Source organism: Mandrillus leucophaeus, unplaced genomic scaffold, assembly GCF_000951045.1.
Source record: "Mandrillus leucophaeus isolate KB7577 unplaced genomic scaffold, Mleu.le_1.0 Scaffold688, whole genome shotgun sequence".
Lineage (NCBI taxonomy): Eukaryota > Metazoa > Chordata > Mammalia > Primates > Cercopithecidae > Mandrillus > Mandrillus leucophaeus.
Genome location: NW_012107452.1, coordinates 1,493,563 through 1,518,787, shown reverse-complemented (window position 1 = coordinate 1,518,787; position 25,225 = coordinate 1,493,563). Strand labels below are relative to the sequence as shown.

The window sequence follows — 25,225 nt, the reverse complement described above, 5'->3', positions numbered from 1 at the left end:
TGTATCACATTGATGAAATCATTTGTCTATCTTTTCTGTTAGACTGAGCGTTTCATGGTATGGCCATCTTTTTCTTTACATGCTGAATGAACGCTTTTAAGTCAGTGAATGAATACATAAAGAATGTGACAGGAGAAATATTCCCAGTACCTGGCATTATGCTGTGAGTGTGGTAAATGTTTAATATGTCTGTTTTAGGCTGGACGCGGTGGACCATGCCTGTAATCCCACCACTTTGGGAGGCCAAGGCAGGCACATCATGAGGTCAAGAGATTGAGACCATCCTGGCCAACATGGTGAAACCCTGTCTCTACTAAAAATACAAAAATTAGCTGGACACGGTGGCGCACACCTGTAGTCCCAGCTACTCGGGAGGCTGAGACAGGAGAATTGCTTGAATCTGGGAGGTGGAGGTTGCAGTGAGCCGAGATTTCGCCACTGCACTCTAGCCTGGCGACAGAGTGAGACTCTGTCTCAAAAAAAAAAAAAAAAAAATCTCTGTTTTAATGAGATATCTATAATGTAATGTAACTTGATTAATATAGTTTTACTTTTTTTAGTAGTCTTTCTCTTTTAAAAATTGAGCTATAATTTACGTGTAATAAAATGCACATATTTTAAATGTATAATTTATTTTGAAAAATATATGCATCTATTTAACCACAATGGCAATAAAGATAAAGAACATTTTGATCACTCTGGAAAGTTCCTTAGTATACATTTCTACTTCATTCGCCTGACTCCCCACCCCTGATCATTGCTTTGATTTCTATCATTGTCCATTAGTTTTACCTCTTCTACATATGAATAGAATTACCAGTATGTGCCCTATTGTGTCTGGATTCTTTCACACAACAGTAGTTTTTAAGTTCATCTTTGTTACCGTGTGATCAGTAATTCATTCCTTGGTATTTCTGAGTAGTATTTCAGTGTAGAAATATATCATAGTTTGTTTATCCATTCTCTGTGGCATTTGGGGTTAAACAAAACTGCGGTGAACATTTCTGTGAAAGTATTTGTGAACATTTATTTTCATTTTTATTGGTTAAATTCGTGTGAGAGGAACTGCTGAATCATAGCTGCCAAGAAATACTCTAAAAATGGTTGTACACTTTTACACTCCTACTAACAATGTATGGGAGTCCCAAGGGCTTTGTATTATTGCCAACCACTGGTGTTATTAGTTGTGTCAATTTTAGCCATTCTGATGATTATGGCCATGTTTTTTTGTTTGTTTGTTTTTGTCTTTGTTTTGTTTTGAAATGATGCTTCGCTCTTGTTGCCCAGGCTGGAGTGCAATGATGCAATTGTGGCTCACCACAACCTCCACCTCCCGGGTTCAAGAGATTCTGCTGCCTCACCCTCCCAAGTAGCTTGGATTACAGACATGCATCACGACACCTGGCTAATTTTATATATATTTTTAGTAGAGATGGGTTTTCTCCATGTTGGTCAGACTGGTCTCGAACTCCTGACCTCAGGTGACCTACCTGCCTTGGCCTCCCAAAGTGCCGGGATTACAGGTGTGAGCCACTGTGCCTGGCCATGGCCATGTTTTAATTTGCATTTCTCTGATGATTAACACTGTTAATTATCATTTCCACATACTGATTATCCATTTATATATATCCTTTTGTGAAATGCCCAAGTTGTACCTGTACCCTTTTAAAATTGGATTGTTTATTGTTTACTGCTTTGTGGGAGTTGTCTTAGCTATTTATAAGTGCTTTATCAGATATATGCATTGCAAATATTGTCTTCCAATCCCTGGGTTGGCCTTTTTTTTTTACCTCTTTTTTTTGATGTTCAGGTTTAAAATTTGTATAAAGTCCAACTTACCAATTTTTTATTTTATGCATAGTAGTTTTTGTATCTGGTTTAAGAAATCTTTGTCTAACCTAAGGTGGCACCATCACCTGTGTTTCTTTATAGAAGCTTTATAATTTTACCTTTTTCATAAAGTCCTATTTTAAATTAGCAAAGAATACAAATTCACAAATAAGTTTGGTAATAAAGCTTTTTTTATTATTGCTGAGATATACTTCACATTCTGTAAAATTTACTCTTCTGAAGTGCGTGATTCAGTGTTTTAGATTCGTTTGGTGGTGGTTGTTTTGTTGTTGTTTTTGTTTGTGGTACATTTACAAAGTTTTTTGGTGACCACCACCACTGTCTAATTCTAGAACATTTCATCTCCCCAGAAAGAAACCCCATACACATTGCAGTCATTATGGATTTGCCTATTCTGGACAAGTCGTATAAATGGAATCATCATACGTAGCCTTTTTGTGTTTGGCTTTTTTCCCTTAATTTAATGTTTTCAAGGTTCATCCATGTAGTATGCATTCTTTTTATGGCCAGATAGTTCATTGTATTGACATACCACATTTTGTTTATTCATGAGTTGATGGACATGACTTTTAACTTTTTAAAGAAAGCACGTTTGTTTTTTCTTTTTTTTTTCCAGATTGTGGAATCCATTCACTCCTGAAATATTTAGTGCCTATGATATTACATTTACTTGGGGATATATAGTTTTACTCATTTACGAAGCTTGGGACTGGAAATTCAATGATGAATAAGATCTTCCCTCAGGGAACTTTTTTTTCTAGTGGAAGAAACAGGCATGTGAACAGATAAATTACAGGACAATCTGATGAAGATACTATTAGATTTATAATCTAAGGTAAAGTGTAATCCCAAAAGTCAGTGGCTAACTCTGCTTAGAGGAATGAATAAGAACTTTATAGAGGAAGTGACATTTAGAGCTAGATCTTTAAGAATAAATAAGAGTTTGCCAGAGAGAGTGAGAATATTTCAGGTAGAAGACATGGCTTGTACAAAGGCATGGACTTGATATATCTTGGCACCTTTGAGAAGATCAGTATGATGATAATTATGGGTAACATGAAAGGAGTCCAGAAAAGCAGATCTGGGCCAGCCCATGAAGAGCTTTACATCTAAGGAAAGGAACTTGGATTTTATTCTTTGGGTGTTTGGGAGACCAAAGGAGTTTGGCTAAATGAGATGGCATCACTGCTTATATAAGGTCTATTAGAAGACCTCATATCTAACGAAGCCCAGCTTTTTATTTTTTCCAGAAAATTTTGTCCATATTAGGCACCTTTTAAAAAATGGATATACTGGCCAGGTGTGGTAGCTCGTGCTGTCTGTAATCCCAGCAGATTACTTGAGGCCAGTAGTTTGAGACCAGCCTGACCAACATGGCAAAACCTGTCTCTACTAAAAATATAAAAATTAACTGGGTGTGGTGGCACATACTTGTAATTTCAGCTAATTGGGAGGCTGGGGCAGAAGAATCTCTCAAGCTCAGGAGGCAGAAGTTGCAGTAAGCCGAGATCATGCTACTGCACCCAGCCTGGGAGACAGAACGAGACTCTGTGTCAAAAACAAAACAAAACAAAACAAAAACCAAAAAGAAAGAATATACCTCCCCTCAACACAAACCATTCTCTCACTACCACCTTCTGTCATAGTTTATTGACTTACCTGAAATTATCATGTTAATTTATTTCTTTGCTTAACTACTGTTGTATCTTTCTTCCAGAGCAGGTTCTTTCTTGTCTTGCCCTAACCACTGCTTGACACATAGTAGTTACATATCTGTATTTAATGAATAAATGAACTATTCTACCTCTAATATCTTAAATTCTAGGATCCTGCCCTGTGAATTATAGCCTCCTATTCCTTGTACTGTCTGTCTTGCACTCTCCTTTGCGTTTTTTTCATCTCTTTGACCCTACTGCCTCCATTTTCTTCTGTTATCCTTGTTCCATCACTGTGTTCCCTAACTAGCTTAGATCAATTCAGCTGTATTCTTGTCAGTCTTCTACTCCATTTCCATAGCCTTTCTTTTCTTCCATATACCTGTCAAAACCCTTACCTTGGCACGGTCTGATCCAAATTCAAGCCCATGAGGTCCTACTGGAGAAAATCACCTAACTGTAGTTTGCAGCCAGTACATCGTCCTAGGTCGTAGTCTTCAACATTATGTAGATGTACAGCGTTGCCTGGAAATCTTATGTTTTGTATTCAACATACACTCATGCACTAGTGAATGATGGGGCTCTGTTCTGAGGAATGCATTTTTAGCAATTTTGTTGTTGTGCAAACATCACAGAGTGTACTTACACACACCTAGATGGATGGTATAGTTGGCTACACACCTAGGCTGTATGGTAATAGCCTTTTGCTCTTAGGCTACAAACTTGTACAGCATATTGCTGTGCTGAACACTGTAAACAGTTGTAACAAAATGGTAAGTATTTGTGTATCTAAACATATCCAAACATAGAAAAGGTACAGCAAAAATATGGTTTAAAAGATAAAAAGTCGGTCGGGCACAGTGGCTCACACCTGTAATCCCAGCACTTTTGGAGGTTGAGGCAGGCGGATCACCTGAGGTCAGGAGTTTGAGACCAGCCTGACCAACATGGTGGAACCACATGTCTACTAAAAATATAAAAATTAGCCAGGCGTGATGGCATGATGGCACACGCCTGTAAACCTGGCTACTGGGGAGGCTGAGGCAGGAGATTCACTTGAACCCAGGAAGCGGAAGTTGTAGTGAGCCGAAACTGCACCACTGCACTCCAGCCTGGGCGACAGACTGAGACTGCATCTCCAAAAAAAAAAAAAGATAAAAAGTGGTACACCTATTTAGGGCACTTAGCGTGAATGGATCTTGTGAGACTGGAAGTTACTGGGTGAATCAGTGAGTGAGTAGTCAGTGACTGTGAAAAACCTAGGACATTGTTGTACACTACTGTAGATTTTATAAATAAGCACTGTATACTTAGGCTACATTAAATTTATTAAAAAATGTTTTTCTTCAATAATAAAATTAACCTTAGCTTATTGTAACCTTTTTACTTATAAACTTCATAATTTTAAAATCTTTTGAACTGTTGAACTGTTGTGTAGTAACACTTTGCTTAAGACACAAACACATTGTACAGCTGTACAAACATATTTTCTTTCTTTATGTCCTTACTCTATAAGCTTTTTCAGTTAAAAATTTTTAAGCTTTTTGTTAATAACTGAGACACAAACACACCATTAATCTAGGCCTACATAGAGTCAGGATTATCAGTATCACTATCTTCCATCTCCACATCTTGTCCCACTGTAAGGTCTTTAGAGGCAGTAACACACATGGAGCTGTCAGCTCTTATGCTAATAATGCCCTTTTCTGGAATACCTCTTGGAGGATCTGCCTGAGGCTGTTTCACAGTTAATTTTTTTGTAAGTAGGAGTACACTTTAAAATAATGACAAAAAGTGTAGTAAATTCATAAACCAGTAACATAGTCTTTTTTTTTTTTCAGTCTGTTGCCCAGGCTGGAGTGCAGTGGCACAGTCTTGGCTTACTGCAACCTCTGCTTCCTGGGTTCAAGCGATTCTCCTGCCTCAGCCTCCCGAGTAGCTGCGACTACAGGTGCATGCCACCATGCCTGGCTAATTTTTTTTCTTTTTGTACTTTTAGTAGAGACGGGATTTCACCATGTTAGCCAGGATGGTCTCAATCTCCTGACTTTATAATCTGCCCGCCTCGGCCTCCCAAAGTGCTGGGGTTACAGGCGTGAGCCACTGCACCTAGCCAACGTAGTCTTTTGTTATCAAGTATTGTGTATTTACATAATTGTATCTATAATACCTTCATATGACTGGCAGTGCAATAGGTTTGTTTACATGAGCATCACCACAAAACAATATTTTGTGCTACCATGTGATGACAGCTACAGTGTTACTAGGCAATGGGAGTTTTTGAACTGCATTATAATCTTATGAGACCACCATCATATATATAGTTTGTTGTTGACCAGAACGTATGACTGTATTTTATTTCCCAACAACCGCTATTATCTTTTTTACTCTCTACTATCCCCACGTCTTACCACCTTTCCCTTACTTCCGTTCACCTGCTTGACAAGGAAAATGGATCTCTTAGCTATGGATTCCCTCCGCACCTTACCTTCATATCTACAAATCTTTGTGCACCCATGTACATCTTTATCTCCCTTCTTTCCATCCTAGTGTGAGAGTTATTTTCTTTGAGCTAATCCTTTCACTTGTGCTCTATATCCTGTTCTCTACTTCCTCAGAGGCGTTGTGTTTCTCCTTGACCTCACATTCTGTCATCAACATACATGTAAACCTGTTCATGCCGTGGTATTTCTTTTTCTTTTCTAAAATATTCTTTTTCATTGGTTTCCATGAGACCCCTTTCCCTATTTTCATCCTTTGTCAGTCTGTTCCTTTACAGTTTCCTTTGCATAGTGTGAAAGCACAATTTAGTAGAAACAGTTGAGTGTGATGCAAGTCATTGTGGTTTAAGGAGGAGTCTCTGCTTTAGCCTGGATGTCTAGGTAGGTCTTTGTCATTTACTACCACACAGACATTTGCTGATTAGACAGAAGAAAACTAAAATTATATTTTCTGTCAAGAATTTGGGATGAAGATGTTTTATGTTGCCAGTTATACATAGTTTCACATACGTTGACAGAGTTAGGGTTAAGGCTCTCTTAAGGAAGTGAAGAATTGTGCCTGGTGGACAACCCACACAATGGCCAAAAATATTCACAAACTGTACCTCTGACAAAAGTCTAATATACACAATCTATAAGGAATTTAAACAATTTAACAAGCAAAAACAACTCCTATAAAAAGTGAGCAAAACTATGAACAGACACTTCTCAAAAGAAGACATCCAACCTGCCAAAAAAACATGAAAAAATGCTCATCATCACTAATCATCAGAGAAAGACAAATCAAAACCACAATGAGATACCATCTCACACCAGTCAGATTGGCTGTTATTAAAAAGTCAAAAAATAACAGGTGCTGGTGAGGCTGTGGGGCAAAGGGAATGCTTATACACCATTGATGGAAATGTAAAGTAGTTTAGCCACTGTGGAAAGCAGTTTGAAGATTTGTCAAGCAACTTTGAAAGAGAACTACCATTTGACTCCACGATCTCATTACTGAGTATATAAAAGAAAACAAGTTTACCAAAAAGACACATGCACTTGTATGTTCATTGCAGCATTGTTCACAATAGCAAAGGCATGGAATCAACCTAGGGTCCCATCAGTGGTGGATTGGATAAAGAAAATGTGGTACATATGTACTATGGAATACTATGCACAATTGCTTCAAAGAGAATAAAATACCTAGGAATCCAACTTACAAGGGATGTGAAGGACCTCTTCAAGGAGAACTACAAACCGCTGCTCAATGAAATAAAAGAGGACACGCACAAATGGAAGAACATTCCATGCTCATGGATAGGAAGAATCAATATAGTGAAAATGGCCATACTGCCCAAGGTAATTTATAGATTCAGTGCCACCCCCATTAAGCTACCAATGACTTTCTTCACAGAATTGGAAAAAACTAAAGTTCATATGCAACCAAAAAAGAGCCCTGATTGCCAAGACAATCCTAAGCCAAAAGAGCAAAGCTGGAGGCATCACGCTACCTGACTTCAAACTATACTACAAGGCTACATTAACCAAAACAGCATGGTACTGGTACCAAAACAGAGATATACACCAATGGAACAGAACAGAGCCCTCAGAAATAATACCACACATCTGCAACCATCTGATCTTTGACACATCTGACAAAAACAAGAAATGGGGAAAGGATTTCCTATTTAATAAATGGTGCTGGGAAAACTGTCTACCCTTAAGTACAAAGCTGAAACTGGATCTCTTCCTTACACCTTATACAAAAACTAATTCATGATGGATTAGAGACTTAAATGTTAGACCCAAAACCATAAAATCCCTAGAAGAAAAGCTAGGCAATACCATTCAGGACATAGGCATGGGCAAGGACTTCATGCCTAAAACACCAAAAGCAATGGCAACAAAAGCCACAATTGACAGATGGGATCTAATTAAACTAAAGAGCTTCTGCACAGCAAAAGAAACTACCATCAGAGTGAACAGGCAGCCTACAGAATGGGAGAAATTTTTGCAATCTGCTCATCTGACAAAGGGCTAGGATCCAGAACTACAAAGAACTCAAACAAATTTACAAGAAAAAACGAACCCCATCAAAAAGTGGGCAAAGGATATGAACAGACGCTTCTCAAAAGAAGACATTTATGCAGCCAACAGACAGATGAAAAAATGCTCATCATCACTCACCATCAGAGAAATGCAAATCAAAACCACAATGAGATACCATCTCACGGGAGTTAGAATGGGGATCATTAAAAAGTCAGGAAACAACAGGTGCTGGAGAGAATGTGGAGAAATAGGAACACTTTTACACTGTTGGTGGGACTGTAAACTAGTTCAACCATTGTGTAAGACTGTGGCAATTCCTCAAGGATCTAGAACTAGAAATACCATTTGACCTGGTGATCCCATTACTGGGTGTATACCCAAAGGAGTATAAATCATGCTGCTATAAAGACACATGCACACGTATGTTTATTGTGGCACTATTCACAATAGCAAAGACTTGGAACCAACCCAAATGTCCATCAGTCATAGACTGGATTAAGAAAATATGGCACATATACACCATGGAATACTATGCAGCCATAAAAAAGGATGAGTTCATGTCCTTTGTAGGGACATGGATGCAGCTGGAAACCATCATTCTCAGCAAACTATCACAAGGACAGAAAACCAAACACCGCATGTTGTCACTCATAGGTGGGAATTGAACAACGAGAGCACTTGGACTCAGGAAGGGGAACATCACACACCAGGGCCTGTTGTGGGGTGGGGGGAGGGGAGAGGGATAGCATTAGAGATATACCTAATGTAAATGACGAGTTAATGGATGCAGCACACCAACACGGCACATGTATACATATGTAACAAACCTGCACATTGTGCTCATGTTCCCTAGAACATAAAGTATAAAAAAATTATATATAAAAGACAAAAAAACTGATTCGTATTTTAGTTCCCCTGTTAAAAAGGTAAACCCTAAAGGAGCAGTTTCACTCATACAGAGACCCTTGTGAAATTTTACTATTTACTGTCCTAACTTATTGTTTGTTCCAAGTTAATTAGATAACTGGTCTAACTAGTCTATATCTTAATCAGTAAATGTCTGTATTCATTTTCAAGGCTTATATCTAGTTAGCATGATCATTTCCTTATTTTACAAAATGTCTGAGAACATAAAATCAGGTATTTTTCCCAAAAATTGACTAAATGATATTTTGGTCCTTCGTTATTCATCTGAATAGTTATAAATGCAAGAGAATATAGTGACCCATTTCATTGTCTTAAACTTTTTTCGTATTTTGTGGTTTTACTCTTTCTTCCTACTACAATAATTGACTAAATAATATTTTATTAAGTAAATTGACTCAACAATTGACTTAAAAAAAAGAGAAAATGTGGTACATATGTACTATGGAATGCTACACAGCCATAAAAAAGAATGAAATCCTGTCCTTTGCAGCAACACGGAGGCAGCTGGAGGCCGTTATCCTGAGTCAATTAATGCAGGAACAGAAAATCAAATAGCACATATTCTCAGTTATAAGTGGGAGCTAAACAGTAGATACTCGTGGACATAAGGATGGCAACAATAGATACTGAGGACTAGTAGAACAAGGCAGGAGGGAGAAGGGCAAGAGTTGAAGAACGTAATGGTTGGGTTCTGTGCTCACTCTCTGGGTGACAGCATCAATTGTACCCCAAACCTCAGCATCATGAGATATATGGATGTAACTCCTGAGTATGAAAGTTGAAATTATGAAAAATGAATATCCTGTTGTAACTAATAAGAAACAGCTCCTGGCATGTCAGTTCTCCCATTTCTTAGCAGCTGTCCTGTGATTTGTATTGTGTTCAGTTCACCGGATATTTGTCATTTGGTTTGTTTTCTCTTTCCCTTCTTCCCTACCTCATCCACCCCATTAATCTTTTAAATTGTGGAATGTAATGGATATATAAAAGTACATAAAACAAGTGTGTTGTACTGTTTAAATACATACTGTAAAGATCCATGTCAGCACTATCTGGTCAAAACAGAACGTTGTCATTGCCCCAGTTCACCTGTTATGTCCCTTTTCTGGTTACACTTTTCCCTCCACCTTACTCCTAGAAGTAATTACTCTCCAAACTCTGGAGGTCGTTACTTACTTTTTTTTCTTTATATTTTAAAAACTAAGTATGCACCCCTAGACAAACATTGCCCGTTTTTAATCTCTATATATATAAGTGGAAAAATACAGTAGCTATCTGTGTGTGTGTGTGAGTCGTCGTCTGATTTCTTTTGCTTGTGGTCTATCCATTTTTGCCTATAGCTGAAATTCATTCATTGTGATAAATTTTTCTGGAGTGGAATTGCTGGTATCAACTTCATTTTTACTGGAATTCGTTTGTGTGTATATATGTATACACACATGTATATAATAAAGTATACACACACATGCAGATATATATACACACAAAAAAAACATTTATATATATATATATATAGACTTTTTCAAAAACTTTTCTAAAGAGATTGTACCAATTTATTTATTTTTATTTTTATTTTTTGAGACAGGGTCTCATTCTGTCACCCAGGGTGGAGTACAGGGGCATGATCACAGCTTGCTGTAGCCCCGACCTTCCAGGCTCAAGCGATCCTCCCACTGCAACCTCTTAAGTAGCTAGGACTACAGATGCATGCTGCCATGTCCGGCTAATTTTTTTAACTTTTTGTAGAGATGGGGTCTCACTATGTTGTCCAGGTTAGTCTTGAACTCCTGGGCTCAAGTGATCCTCCTACCTTGGACTCCCAAAGTCCTGGGATTACAGGTGTGAGCCACTGCACCCAGGAGTTGTGCCAGTTTATATTCATACCAACAGCATATGAGAATTTTCACTATACTTGATTGCTTTCTACTTTTTTTTTTGTTTGTTTTTTGTCTTGTGAGTCCTTTGCTATTATTTAAACGAAAGCCATTTCATTTTTCACATTTCCATATTGGAGAAATAGTAAAAAACTACTTAAAAATATGGGTTAACCTTATTATGTCATCTTGGTCCATCACATGAAATCAGTACTTATTTTCATTATGTTAAATATACTTATGTATATTTATTAAGTTAATGCTTTTAAAAATGATATAGGATAACTATATATATACTAAGTGATAGTTACTACTATTATTTTTAAATAAAAATAATTTTGTTTTGCCTTTATTTTTACTTTAAAGTTTTCAGCCATGAACTGGTGATATTTTATATACAGATCTATATATTATTTAACAATAAGATAATTTTGGGCTTTTATTATATAGGTTTATTTCTAAGAATGTATATGGAATATTTATTAATGTAACTCTAATGGATCTTTACTTTTCTTTCAAGTTGGCCTTTACCAGAGTTTGATCCAAGCCAGATTCGACTGATTGTATATCAAGACTGTGAAAGACGAGGGAGAAATGTTTTGTTTGACTCCAGTGTTAAGAGAAAAAATGAGGACATATCAGTATCGGTGAGCATCATTATTGATTTGGTTGACTTTTAATGTTGAATATTTTGATAATTCCAGTATTATCAAACTGGATAATTGGGACTGAGACAGAAGAAAATAACTGGATGTTGGGGCTGAGGGAGAAGGAAATGTTTGGTGAATCTAACATTTTAGTTTGAATAGCTGAGGAGTGGTTTGATGCTTAAGAGTCACAGAATTGGAGATGGTCAAGCAGACAGTTGAAATCCAAGGCTAACTACAATGCGATAAGCATGTCTTATTTGTATTTAGATTGCTAACAACAGCTCAGCAGAACTTGGCTGAGGCTGATTTTTTTTTTAAATTATCTTGATTATTTTTGATTACTTTTTTGGCAAGCATTTATTGAAGTTTTTTTTTTTTTTTTGTATTTGATAGTATCCTATTGAATTTCAACATATGACCTCTCCTTTACTCTTAATTTTGATTAATGCTATTCATTGTGTGTTTGTGCAGCTTTTTCTTTTTTATGTTAAACAGCTCTGTAAGAATTGACTCATGCTGTTTTTTGAACTCTCCTTGCATACCTTTTCTGGGATGATGCTTCATTAGTCTCATTAATTTCTCTCCTGCTGATGTATTCCTTCTTCCCTCTCAGCTTTTCTCTTTGCTTGGAAACATTCACAAAGCCTCTTTACTCAACACTAACAAAATATTTTTTACTTTTTCCTTCAGGTTTGTGTTTGTCTAGTTCAGGCTACTATAACAAAGTACTGTAGACTGGGTGCCTTAAACAAGAAACTTTTGTTTCTCCTAGCGTATTTGGGTTTTTTGTGAGGCCTCTCTTCTGGGTTGCAGACTGCTGACTTCTCACTCTACCCTTACATGGTGGAAAGAAGGCAAGAGAACTCTTCACAGTCCTTTTTATAAGGGCACCAACCCCATTCATGAGGACTTCATTCTTATGACCTAATCACCTCCTAAAGTTCCCACCTCCCTAATATCATATGTTGGGTTAGGACGCCATATGAATTTTGAGGAGACACAAGCATTCAGTCCATAACAGTGTCCTCTCTCTTTTCCCATCCCTGGCCTCTTTATCCCTCTCAGTCATCTTTCTTGGTGTCTGTTAGTGTCTCTCATTTTCCCTTTGTCTCTCTATCACTCAGGCTCTCTAGAGTGTCTCTTCTCAGTCTCTGTATCTGTTGGTCTCTCCTTGGTCTTCTCTGTCTCTTGGTGTCTCAGTAGTAATATATTGACTCTCTTCTCAAACTATCCAGTTATTACTCAACTTTCTGAAATTTGCCTATAAGTCTACTCTTCTTTTTATTATCAAAGTTTTCTAGAAATTTGTCAGTGTCTGGAAATCAAACATTGTTGACTACTTCCGGTCTCATTTATTTTATTATGCCTTTATCCTGTATACTATCTCCCTTAGTTGAAAATTTATCCTCCTTCAGGGTTTATTTTATGGCAACTTTATGAATCCTTTCTGATTTTCTCTAGGTAAATTTATTTTCTCCTCCATCAGAATTCTCATAGTTCGTTACTCACTTTCATAGCCTTCTATATAATAGCTGTATTTGTATGTGTATTTGTTACTAGACTGGGAAAAAAAATCTTAAAATAAAAAATTATCCTGTTACTCACCTTTATTTCCTACACTGCACACTGCCTTACATGTGGTAAGTACTTAGGACATATTTTGATCAGTTGTAATTACTGTTAGGAAGTTTATTTTCAAAATCCTGTAAATACTTCCTGAAGATTTTATGTCTTCCTTTTGAACACTACTGTACATATTGAAATACTCATTGTTTGTCCTGGGTTCTATATATGGAAAGAAGGACATTGTGTTGTAAATTTTTTTAAACTTTGTACATTATAATTTGGGTTCATACATAATAATGACGTTATGTTTAAGCATTAGCAGTTTGCTGGATGAAAGTAAATTATTCAGCTTTGCTGTATTTGTACAATATTCTATTTTGCTATGGTAAATGTTGAAGTTACTTCTCATGTTCTTCTTTCTTAGTTTTAAAAAACTTTCCTTAGTTTAAAACAATTTACAAGAGAGAATAAGGACTACAAATACTATTTTGACCATTCAGTATACCAAAGCTTTTTATTTTTTTGAGACAGGGATTTTTGTTATTGTTGTTGTTTGTTTTCTTGAGACAGGGTCTTGCTCTCTCGCCCAGGCTGAAGTGCAGTGGTAGTCTCAGCTCACTGCAACCTCTGCCTCCCAGGCTCAAGCAATTCTCATGCCTCAGCCTTGCGAGTAGCTGAGATTACAGGTGTGCACACCACGCCTGGGTAATTTTTATATTTTTAGTAGAAATGGGGTTTCGCCATGTTGGCCAGACTGGTCTCGAACTTCTAGGCTCAAGCTCTCCGCCTGCTTTGGCCTCATAAAGTGCTGGGATTACCAGCGTGAGCCACCTTGCCCGGCCTATTTACCAAAACTTTTATTGAAAACATTCTTTTTAAAAAAATGAGAATATGATGTCACCATGAGTTATAAACAGAAAGTCAAGCTTTAGAATGTGAAGCTTACAAAATTGTTTTACTCTGTTCCCTTTATCAAAAAAGAAATTAAAACATTTTCTCATTTGGAAACAGCGTCCATCTGTCCTGCTATGTTGCCCAGCCTGGACTTGAATTCCTGGGATCAAACAGTCCTCCCTCTTCAGGCTGCTTAGGACAGTTTGTTATCAGCCTGAATCTGAATTTTAAGATTATTTTTGAAAAAATGTCATTCGAAAGTTGCCAGGTAGGAGTAGAAGGTAGTAATATTTGGGCCCACCCAATATGTTTGAGTGTATTTAGTTAAATCAAAATCCTATTGATTGTTTACTTTGAAGCTATTTCAGCATTAAAAAATAGTCATTGTAAAAATACTTATTGAAGTCCTTTTAAATGTGTAAGACACATGGCAGTTTTCCTTGTAAAGATTATAGATTATCATAACTCACTTTTAGTACCTTTTATCTGGAGTGGGAGAGAAGACAATATTTCACAGTGGAATATTGATCCATTTCTGCTTTTGGTTGAACCAAAGAATTGTCAATGAAGACTATAACAGCAGTTTATGAACATAAGCAGATCATTTTTGTATTTCCATGCAACACAGACATTGTGCATGTAGAGTATATTTAATGGGTTTTTGGAGAAAATTAGGAAGCTATGTATTTTATTTCATTTTAAATTCTATACAAAGTGAACTACATAAATGCTTTGATTATGTTTCAGAAACCAGAGTACTTTGCATGCTCAAATAGTGTCTTATGTAAGTTTAAATAAAATTGTTAATCAAGTGTATAGCTTTCTCAGAACTCGTTTTTTCAGATCTATTATATTTGATGAAAAATGACTGTTGAACTATAAAACCCAATTAAAGTGAATATGTGTAGTGATCTTAAAGAAGTGTTACTGGAAAGGGGTCCGGATCCAGACCCCAAAAGAGAGTTCTTGGATCTTGAGCAAGAAATAATTCAGGGCAAGTCTGTAAAGTGAAAGCGAGTTTATTAAGAAAGTAAAGGAATAAAGAATGGCAACTCCATAGGCAGACCAGCCCTGAGGCCTGCTGATGGTGGATTTTTATGATTATTTCTTGATTGTGTGCTAAACAAGGGGTGAATTATTCGTGCCTCCCATTTTTTACACCATATAGGGTAATTTACTGACGTTTCCAGTGGCATTTGTAAACTGTCATGGCACTGGTGGGAGTGTAGTAGTAAGGACGACCAGAGGTCACTCTTGTCGCCATCTTGGTTTTGGTGCATTTTAGCCAGCTTCTTTACTGCAACCTTTTTCATCATCAAGGTCTTTGTGACCTATATCTTGTGCCAACCTCCTATCTCCTCCTGTGACTTAGAATGCTTTAACCATCTGGGAATACAGCCCAGTTGGTCTGAGCCTCATTTTACCCAACCCCTATTCAAGATGGAGTTGCTCTGGTTGAAACACTTCTGACAGAAGAACTTTCCCATGTTAGAAAAAAATATTGAGATGTGGTTTCGATATGAGCACTAACATAGCCAAATGGATCCATTGTGATTTTATCACGCTATTTTCCTTATCCTAGACATTGTTTTTATGTCAGTAACAGTGCAATGCTATTTCATGAGTTCCCAGTGAGGTTATATGACCATTCACATGTATCAGCTTTCACTGATTGTAAACAAGAATAAAGTTGTACATTAGTAAATTCAGGGAACTTTGGAAAGGTGAATATAGATTTTAAGATATGGGAAACACTCTGAAGTATCATACAGTGCTAATTGAATAGTTGAGTCTTATTTATGATATCAAATTTGCACATAGTATTTGGTTAGATAATTGGATTTAAGTTAATATACAGAAATCAGTAAGCTCAATATATGCAAATAGCTTCCAGTTTGAACACATAAAAGTGAAACATTCATTTAAAATAGCTATAATGACAAAGTTGCCTATGCGTAAACTTAACAAAATCTGTAAGTTTAGAACTTTAAAAGTCTTCTTAGGCTGGGCATGGTGCCTCACGCCTGTAATCCCAGCACTTTGGGAGGCCGAGGCAGGCGGATCACGAGGTCAGGAGATTGAGACCATCCTGGCTAACACGGCGAAACCCTGTCTCTACTAAAAATACAAAAAATTAGCCGGGCGTGTTGGCAGACGCCTCTAGTCCCAGCTACTCAGGAGGCTGAGGCAGGAGAATGGCGTGAAACTGGGAGGCAGAGCTTGTAGTGAGCCAAGATCGCGCCGCTGCAGCCTGGGCGACAGAGCGAGACTGCATCTCAAAAAAAAAAAATTCTTCTTAAGGGACGTAAGAGCATACCTTCACAAATGGAAAGACAAAACATATTCTGTGGCAGTAGTCAATGTTATAAAGTTGTCCAAAGTGCTTTGTAAAATAATGCTATCACAGAAACAGTGTTATCCTTATTTTTGTGTTTGGGGTGGGGGTAGTGTCTGGAACTAAATAGTGGATTCTAAAGTTCAGATGGAAAAAAATTAGCAATGATTGGTTGGAAAACTCTGAAAAAGAAGGGCAGTGAGGATGAGCCAGTCCTATCACATTTGAAAATATACTTCACAGTCTCAGTATTTAAGACAGTGTGTTATTGATGCATAAATAGGCAATAGACTAATGGAACAAAATGGAGGATCAGAAATACATCCAAATACATGCAGGAATTTTGGTATATGATTAAGGCATCATCTTAAATGGTGTTGAGACAATTAGCCATGTGGAAGAAAGATTAATTTGGACTCACATTATTACTACTTACTATTATTATTATTTTAGAGATGGGGTCTTGCTGTTTTATCCAGGCTGGCCTCAAAGTCTTGGGCTCAAGTATGAGTCACTGTGCCCAGCCTTAATTTGGATTCATATCTTACAGTGTACATCAGGATGAAACCAAGTATATCAAACATTTAAATATAAAAATATAGAACTATAACATTACAAAAGAAAAAATGAGGGAGTTCTTATATATCTGTGCAGTGGAAAAGGTATTCTAGGCTGGGTGTAGTGACTCACGCCTGTAAACCCAGCACTTTGGGAGGCCAAGATGGGTGAATTGAGGCCAGGTGTTTGAGACCAGTCTGGCCAACATAGGAAGACCCCGTCTCTACAAAAAACATAAAAATTAGCTGGGTGTGGTGCTGAGTGTCTGTAGTCCCAGCTACTGGGAGACTGAGGCAGAAGAATTGCTTGAGTCCAGGAAGTGGAGGTTGCAATGAGTCAGGATCACACTACTGCACTCTAGCCTAAGTGACAAAGCAAGACCCTCTCCCCGGCCTGCTAAAAAAAAAAAAAAAAAAAAAAAAAGGCCAGATGCAGTGGCTTATGCCTGTAATGGCAGCACTTTGGGAGGCTGGAACGCTGAATCACATGAGGTCAGGAGTTCAAGATCAGCTTGGCCAACATGGTGAAACCCTGTCTTTGCTAAAAAAAAAAAGGACAATAATTAGCCGGGTGTGGTGGCACACACCTGTAGTTTCATCTACTAGGGAGGCCGGGACACAGTAATTGCTTGATCACAGGAGGCAGAGGCTACAGTGAGCCAAGATTGCAGTCATGCCACTGCACTCCAGCCTGGGCAACAGAGTGAGACTCTGTCTCAAGCAAAGATATTTCTAACTATGAGTTAAAATTCAGAAGCCATAAACTAAAAGATTGACAAATTTGACAGCCATTTTTTTTTAAACTTGCATGATAAAACAAACAAAACAACACCATAAGGAAAGTTAAAAGACAAATGGCAACCTGGGAAAACACTTTGACAATATAAAATGCCAACTGTTAATATAAAGAGTTCCTAGAAATCAAGAACCACTCAGTAGATAATTGAGTGAAGGATAAGAGCAGAGCGTTGATATACAAATTGCTATTACACGTTTAATAAAATCTTACATTTATAAGATCCTCTCCCTTATCCATAATTAAGAAAATGAAAATCAAAACTGTATTGAAGCTGGACATGGTGACACATGCCTGTAGTCCCAGCTACTCAGGAGGCTGAGGTGGGAGGATCGCTTGAGCTCAGGAATTTGAGGCCAGCCTGGGCAATATAGTGAGAACTCATCTCTTAAAAATAACAGCAGAAAAACCTATACTGAGATTTCAGGTCTTTCCTTTTCTAATGACAAAAACTAATGCCTGATGATCTGAGGTGGAACAGTTTCATCCTGAAACCATACCCCCACTACGCTACCCCAGCCTGCAGAAAAATTGTCTTGCATGAAACTGGTGCGTGGTGCCAAAAAGGTTGGCAACCGCTGTTGAGCACTAGGGAATACAGGTGAATAAAAAAAGACATAGTTCTTTTCCTCATAGAACTAACAATCTGACAGCAGAAAGAAACATTTAACAGATAATTACACAAATATGTGTAATGAAATGTGTATTTCAAGTAAGTCTAATAAAAGTAATGATAGCAGCAGCTAACTTACGTTAGCACTGACTGTAAAGAGTAAATTATGTAAAACAGAAGAGTACCATCATTATTCCAATTTACAGACGAAGAGGTTAAAGGATGACAATGTTTTAGTGAATTACCATGAAAGGACTTCATTTAGTCTAGGGAGATAAGAAGGTGAATTTTTAAGCTTACACTATGGGGGAAAAGTGCGTAAGAGTTAAGGTGAAAGAGGAAGCACTTGAGAGAGCTGGAAAGACATTCCAGGCTGAGGTAACCATGTATGTCCAGTCTCTGAAACAAAAGGCAGTTTGCTAGAGGAAGAAAAGGGGCATACTTCTGTTCTAGGACTAAAGCATAAAAACATGCCTAAAAGTGTGTACAAAAGGATGCACATACACACACATACTATTCTCCCATCAGTTCCTCAGCTGTTTCTCTACTCCCTCCCATCTTGAAGTCGTGACTTTTCTGAAACCAAACAGCAACAACTACAGTGGCAGATGGTCCTATAATGGGGGGACAAGGCGCAGTCAACAACAATCCCTCATGTAAGCACAGGACTTCTATAAGCAGGAATTGTAGGAAAAAGTGTTCAGTTTCGTATTATTTACTTTGTTATCTCAGATAAGTGATGCCAAACTTTAACCCACAAAAACAAATACCTTCAAATTATGCAAAAAAAGTTATAAATGTTACTGAAAAACACAACTGTCTTTCTATAACTAGGTTATAATTTTTATTAACTTTTTGAAACAATCACAAATAAGTTGCAAGTTCAATACAGAGAACTTTTGCTTTTCTGAATGGAATGAGAGTAAACTGCCTGCTTGATAACCCATCAACGTTGATTATTTCAATGTGTATTTCCTAAAAACATGAACATTCTTCTACGTAACCACAATACAGCAAAAATTCAGGAAATCTTTGATATATTATAACCTCAGATCCCATTAAAACTTGACAAGTTGTCCACATAACATCCTGGAGAACAAAAGGATCCAGTTGAGAATCTTGCATTGCATTTATTTGTTATATCTCTTTAGAGAGAGATCCCTCGTGTGCACAATTCAGAATAGGATTCGAACTCCTATGAGGATCTAATGCTGAGGCTGATGTGACAGGAGGTGGAGTGCAGGCGGTAATGCTCACTTGCCCACTGCTCACCACCAGCCATGTGGCCCGGTTCCTAACAGGCCATGGACTGGTACTGGTCTGCAGCCACCCCCTGGCTTAGAACACATAGTACTTAAATACTTTTGTTGACTGATGAAATGGTGGTTTGTGATAGTGGATAATTTAAGCCAACTGGGTTTAGATAACAGATTTACTAGCTCTTGTAACCTTGGTGAAGTTATTTAACCTGTTTGAGCGTCACGTTTCTCATCTATAAAATAGGGTTAATAATATCTACTATGCTCAGTATTAGAGAAAATGTACATTAAGGCCTGGCATTTTGTTGGTGATCAATAAGTAATAAGGTTATTAAGATGTGGTGAAGGAGACCCGTAGTAAAAATACCCATACTTTTATCAAGTGTTGAAACATACATGGAAATATCTAGTGAAGTCCCTGACTTCAATTATGTTAGCCCCTCATTTTAACTGTTTTCTAATAACAGTTGTATCTAGGTTGAATGCAGTGGCTCACACCTGTAATCCCAGCACTTTGGGAGGCCAAGGTGGGAGGATTACTTTAGCCCAGGAGTTTGACACCAGCCTGGGCAACATGATGAGACCTTGTTTCTACAAAAAGTAAAATTAGCTGGATGTGGTGGCATACGCCTGTAGACCCAGCTCTGTGGGGATAGCTAGGATACTATAACTATTATGTATAATATGTATTATATATGTGTGTATGTAAAAAATATATATATACACACACACACACACACATTCCCTTAAGTGTTGTTAGGTAGGGTTTTTCTTCCCATTAAACAAATAACAAATTAAGGTTTAGAGAGGTCAGTTAACTTGCTCAAGGATCCAGATTTTGAACTCATATCTAGTTCTAAAGCTTTTATTATTTTTACTTTAAATTTTTGGTTAGAGATAATTGGAGACTACTACATGCAATTTTTAATGATGCTTTTGGTGATGTTGGTAACTAGAAAACCATCAGTCTTCAGTAAATTTGACTTTAGTCAGATTATTTGTTCTAAAAACCTGCCTGAGGTTTGTTAAATGGAAGAATGGACATACTGGTAACTGTGATAAAGCAATGGAATACTTTTAGGAATATCACAGATGTTGGTGGATTGTAACTTTGGCAGTTGTGAGCAGTGAAAGATGTTGGGGAGGAAAAAGAGAAAGAGGAATAAAAAAAAAAGAAATACATTTTTCTTCCACACTGGATTGCACATTCATCTGGTCTTAAGTTCATTTTCTTATTAAAAATTTAAATATTACATGACTATATTCTCATTTCAATAGAATAAACATATGTATTTATGTACAGTTAAATCTAAAAGTCTCATTTGCATTTCTTTCATCCCTACATTTCTCCCCAGAAAAATAGGTAATTTTTTATAACAATGTTACTTATGTTTACTTGGGTTTGTTATTATATTTAAATGAATGAATAAGTATTTTTTAAACGGTCTCAGTTTTAATTTCTAATATGGGAAAACACTGATAATTATAACCCATATACACAAAAGACTCTTGGGATCCTCGATAACTTGTAAGAACGTTAAGGGTTGTTTTGTTTATTTGCTTTTTTTTTTTTTTTTTTTTTGAGACAGAGTCTCACTCTGTCACCCAGGCTGGAGTGCTGTGGTGCAGTCTCAGCTCACTGCCACCTTCGTCTCCCAGGTTCAAAAGATTCTTGTGCCTCAGCTTCCCAAGTAGCTGGAATTACAGGCATGTGCCACCACGCCCAGCTACTTTTTGTCTTTTAGTAGAGATGGGGTTTCTTGCTGTTGGTCGGTCTGGTCTTGAACTCTTGGTCTCAGGTGATCTGCCTGCCTCAGCCTCCCAAAGTGCTGGGATTACAGGTGTGACCCACCATGCCTGGCCCATAAAGGGGTTTTGAGACCAAATAATTTGAAAACTACTGAAATATATTATTACATCAGTATTAATGAACATCATGTAGGCCATGGTAATCTAGAAAATTCTCAGGATTTAATAATGTTGGCCAGAAATAACAAACCCCACAGATACTATTCTGGTTATAAGACAAAAAATAGAAAATACTGGAGAAAATATAGCAAAATGCAAATAGTCATATTAAGGTTGTATTATTTTGAGTTATTTCATTCTTGTTTTTTCCAAAGGTTTTTATACTTTGATGAAATTTGTATATGGTTAAAAATCTGTTAAAATATGAATGGAAATATTATCTGTATTTCAGAAACTCTGCAGTGATGCTCAAGTTAAAGTCTTTGGGAAATGCTGCCAACTGAAACCTGGAGGAGACAGTTCTTCCTCTTTAGATAGTTCTGTGACTTCATCTTCTGATATAAAAGACCAGTGTCTTAAGTACCAGGTAAGATCATTGAGGTCATTTATTTATTTATTCATTTATCAATATTTTTGAACATCATCCAATGAACTGTGGAGATATAATAGCAATTAGTCCTTATCTTCCTAGAGCTTGCATTGAAGCTGGAGAGACAGATAAGTAAGTTTATGAACTTTGACAAATCTGAGAATAAGAGATGTAGAGAGCTGTAGGTATAGGTTGCACGAGTATTTTCTCCTTATATTTCCCAATTCAGATTTAGATTGGGTTATCAGAATAATTTCTTATTTTACATACTTTTTCATTGTTTATGAAGATAAATACAAAATACCAATACAGTTTCCGTTGTATGAAATTAAAGTATGATTGGAAGTATACATAATACACAGTGTTATTTTTCAAAAGTAATGTGACTTCTTGTAAAACATGGAATTAAACGTATTAGCAAGTATAATACATAGGAACTTCTCTAAATGTATTACATTTTGTGTAATATCAGTGTTTGGTCTCATGCTCAGCAAGTGTCATCTGTTGTAAATTTATTTGTGTCATCCAAGTTTGCATTAATCACAAGTATTTTATATTTACACAGTATCAAAAATAAAATCTGGCTTTTTAATTACTGGTAATGAAATGATTGTGTTTTGATAGAAATTGATCTTTCTACCTAATCAATGGGACAAGCTGTGTGAAAAGAGTCTGAAATTACTAAATTCCAGATGGATTTACTGCACAGTTCCCCCTGCCTTCTTCTATTCTACCTCCCCTTTAGGCATGATACCTTAACAAATCCATAATAGTGCTGTGCCATACAACACCATCATGACTTACACCATTTTGCACAACTTTGAAAGTTTTGTGATTTTTAAAAAATTTAGCCATGTGGGCTGGGCACGGTGACTCATGCCTGTAATCCCAGCACTTTGGGAGGGTGAGACAGGCAGATCACCTGAGGTTGGGAGTTCGAGACCAGCCTGACCAACATGGAGAAACCCCATCTCAACTAAAAATATAAAAATAGGCATGGTGGCACATGCCTGTAATCCCAGCTACTCAGGAGGCTGGGGCAGGAGAATCGCTTGAACCCGGGAGGCGGATGTTGCGGTGAGCCAAGATTGCACCATTGCACTCCAACCTGGACAACAAGAGCGAAACTCTGTTTCAGAAAAAAAAAAAAAAAAAAGCCATGTGTGTAGTGTGAGCCTGTAGTCGCAGCTACTCAGGAGGCTGAGGTGGGAGGATTGCTTGAGCCCAGAAGTTCTAGGATGTGATAAGTTATGATCATGCCATAGCAACCCAGCCTGGGTGACAGAGTGAGTGAGACCTTGTCTCAATAAAAAATATGTATATAGGGTGGCTGGCAAGATGGCCAAATAGGAACAGCTCTGGTCTGTAGCTCCCAACAAGATCAAAGCAGAAGGCAGGTGATTTCTGCATTTCCAACTGAGTGAAAACAAAGCTGCTGGGAAGTTAGAACTGGGCGGAGCTCGTCGCAGCTCAGCAAAGCCACTGTAGCCAGACTGCCTCTCTAGATTCCTCCTGTCTGGGCAGGGCGTCTCTGAAAGAAAGGCAGCAGCCCCAGTCAGGGGCTTATAGATAGAACTCCCATCTCCCTGGGACAGAGTACCTGGAGGAAGAGGTGGCTCTGGGCACAGCCTCAGCAGACTTAAATGTTCCTGCCTGCTAGTTCTGAAGAGATCAGTGGATATCCCAGTACAGCGTTCAAGCTCTGGTAAGGGACAGACTACCTCCTCAAGTGGGTCCCTGACCTCTATGACTCCTCACTGGGAGACACCTACCAACAAGGGTCAACAGACATCTCATAGAGGAGAGCTCTGGCTGGCATGTGGCAGGTGCCCCTCTGGGGTGAAGCTTCCAGAGGAAGGAACAGGCAGGAATCTTTGCTGTTCTGCGGCCTCCACTGGTGCTACCCAGGCAAACAGGGTCTGGAGTGGACCTCCAGCAGACACCAGCAGACCTGCAGTAGAGGGGTCTGACTGGTAGAAGGGAAATTAACAAACAGAAAGAAATAGCATCAACATCAACAAAAAGGACATCCCCATGAAAATCCCATCTGAAGGTCACCAGCATCAAAGAACAAAGATAGATACATCCACAAAGATGAGGAAAAACCAGCATAAAAAGGCTGAAAATTCCAAACACCAGAATGCCTCTCCTCCTCAGAAGGATCACAACACCTTGCCGGCAAGGGAACAAAACTGGATGGAGGATGAGTTTGACAAGTTGACAGAAGTAAGCTTCAGAAGATAGATAGAAACAAACTCCTCTGAGCTAAAGGAGCATCTTCTAACCCAATGCAAGAAATCTGAGAACCCAGAAAAAAGGTTAGGTAAATTGCTAACTGGAATAACCAGTTTAGAGAAGAACATGAATGACCTGATGGAGCTGAAAAACACAGCAGGAGAACTTCGTGAAGCATGCACAAGCATCAATAGCTGAATCAATCAAGCGGGAGAAAGTATATCAGAGATTGAAGATCAACTTTATGAAATAAAAAGTGAAGACAAAATTAGAGAAAAAAGAATGAAAAGGAACAAACAAAGCCTCCAAGAAATATGGTACTATGTGAAAAGACCAAACCTGCGTTTGATTGGTGTACCTGAAAGTGACAGGGAGAATGGAACCAAGTTGGAAAACACTCTTCAGGATATTATCCAGGAGAACTTCCCCAACCTAGCAAGACAGGCCAACATTAAAATTCAGGAAATACAGAGAACGCCACAAAGATAGTATTTGAGAAGAGCAACCCTAAGACATATAATTGTCAGATTCACCAAGGTTGAAATGAAGGAAAAAATGTTAAGGGCAGCCAGAGAGAAAGTTTGGGTTATACACAAAGGGAAGCCCATCAGACTAACAGTGGATCTCTCTGCAGAAACTCTGAAGCCAGAAGAGAGTTGAGGGGCCAATATTCAACATTCTTAAAGAAAAGAATTTTAAACCCAGAATTTCATATCCAGCCAAACTAAGCTTCATAAGCGAAGGAGAAATAAAATCCTTTCCAGATGAGCAAATGCTGAGAGATTTTGTCACCACCTAAGGCCTGCTTCCTGAAGGAAGTGCTAAATATGGAAAGGAAAAAACAGTACCAGCCACTGCAAAAACATATGAAATTGTAACACTTGACACTAAGAAGAAACGGCATCAACAATGCATCATAATGACAGGATCAAATTCACACATAACTATATTAACCTTAAATATAAATGGACTAAATGCCCCCATTAAAAGACACAGACTGGCAAATTGGATAACGAGTCAAGACACATCAGTATGCTGTATTCAGGAGACCCATCTCATGTGCAAAGACACATATAGGCTCAAAATAAAAGGAAAGAGAAATATTTACCAAGCAAATGGAAAGCAAAAAAAAAAAAAAAAAAA

At 37.7% G+C, this 25,225-nt stretch overlaps 1 protein-coding gene across 3 annotated transcripts in view; it reads left to right on the top strand.

The window, feature by feature from the left end:
- Nucleotides 1–25,225, top strand: part of FNIP1 (folliculin interacting protein 1) — a 166,854-nt gene that overhangs the window by 49,766 nt on the left and 91,863 nt on the right. For 2 of the 3 annotated variants that reach the window (XM_012002448.1, XM_012002447.1), the window contains exons 2-3: nt 11,360–11,486; nt 21,710–21,844. In XM_012002448.1, the coding sequence (XP_011857838.1) occupies nt 11,360–11,486; nt 21,710–21,844 (262 nt within the window). The remainder of the gene's footprint in view (nt 1–11,359; nt 11,487–21,709; nt 21,845–25,225) is intronic. The other variant, XM_012002449.1, reaches the window with a different exon arrangement.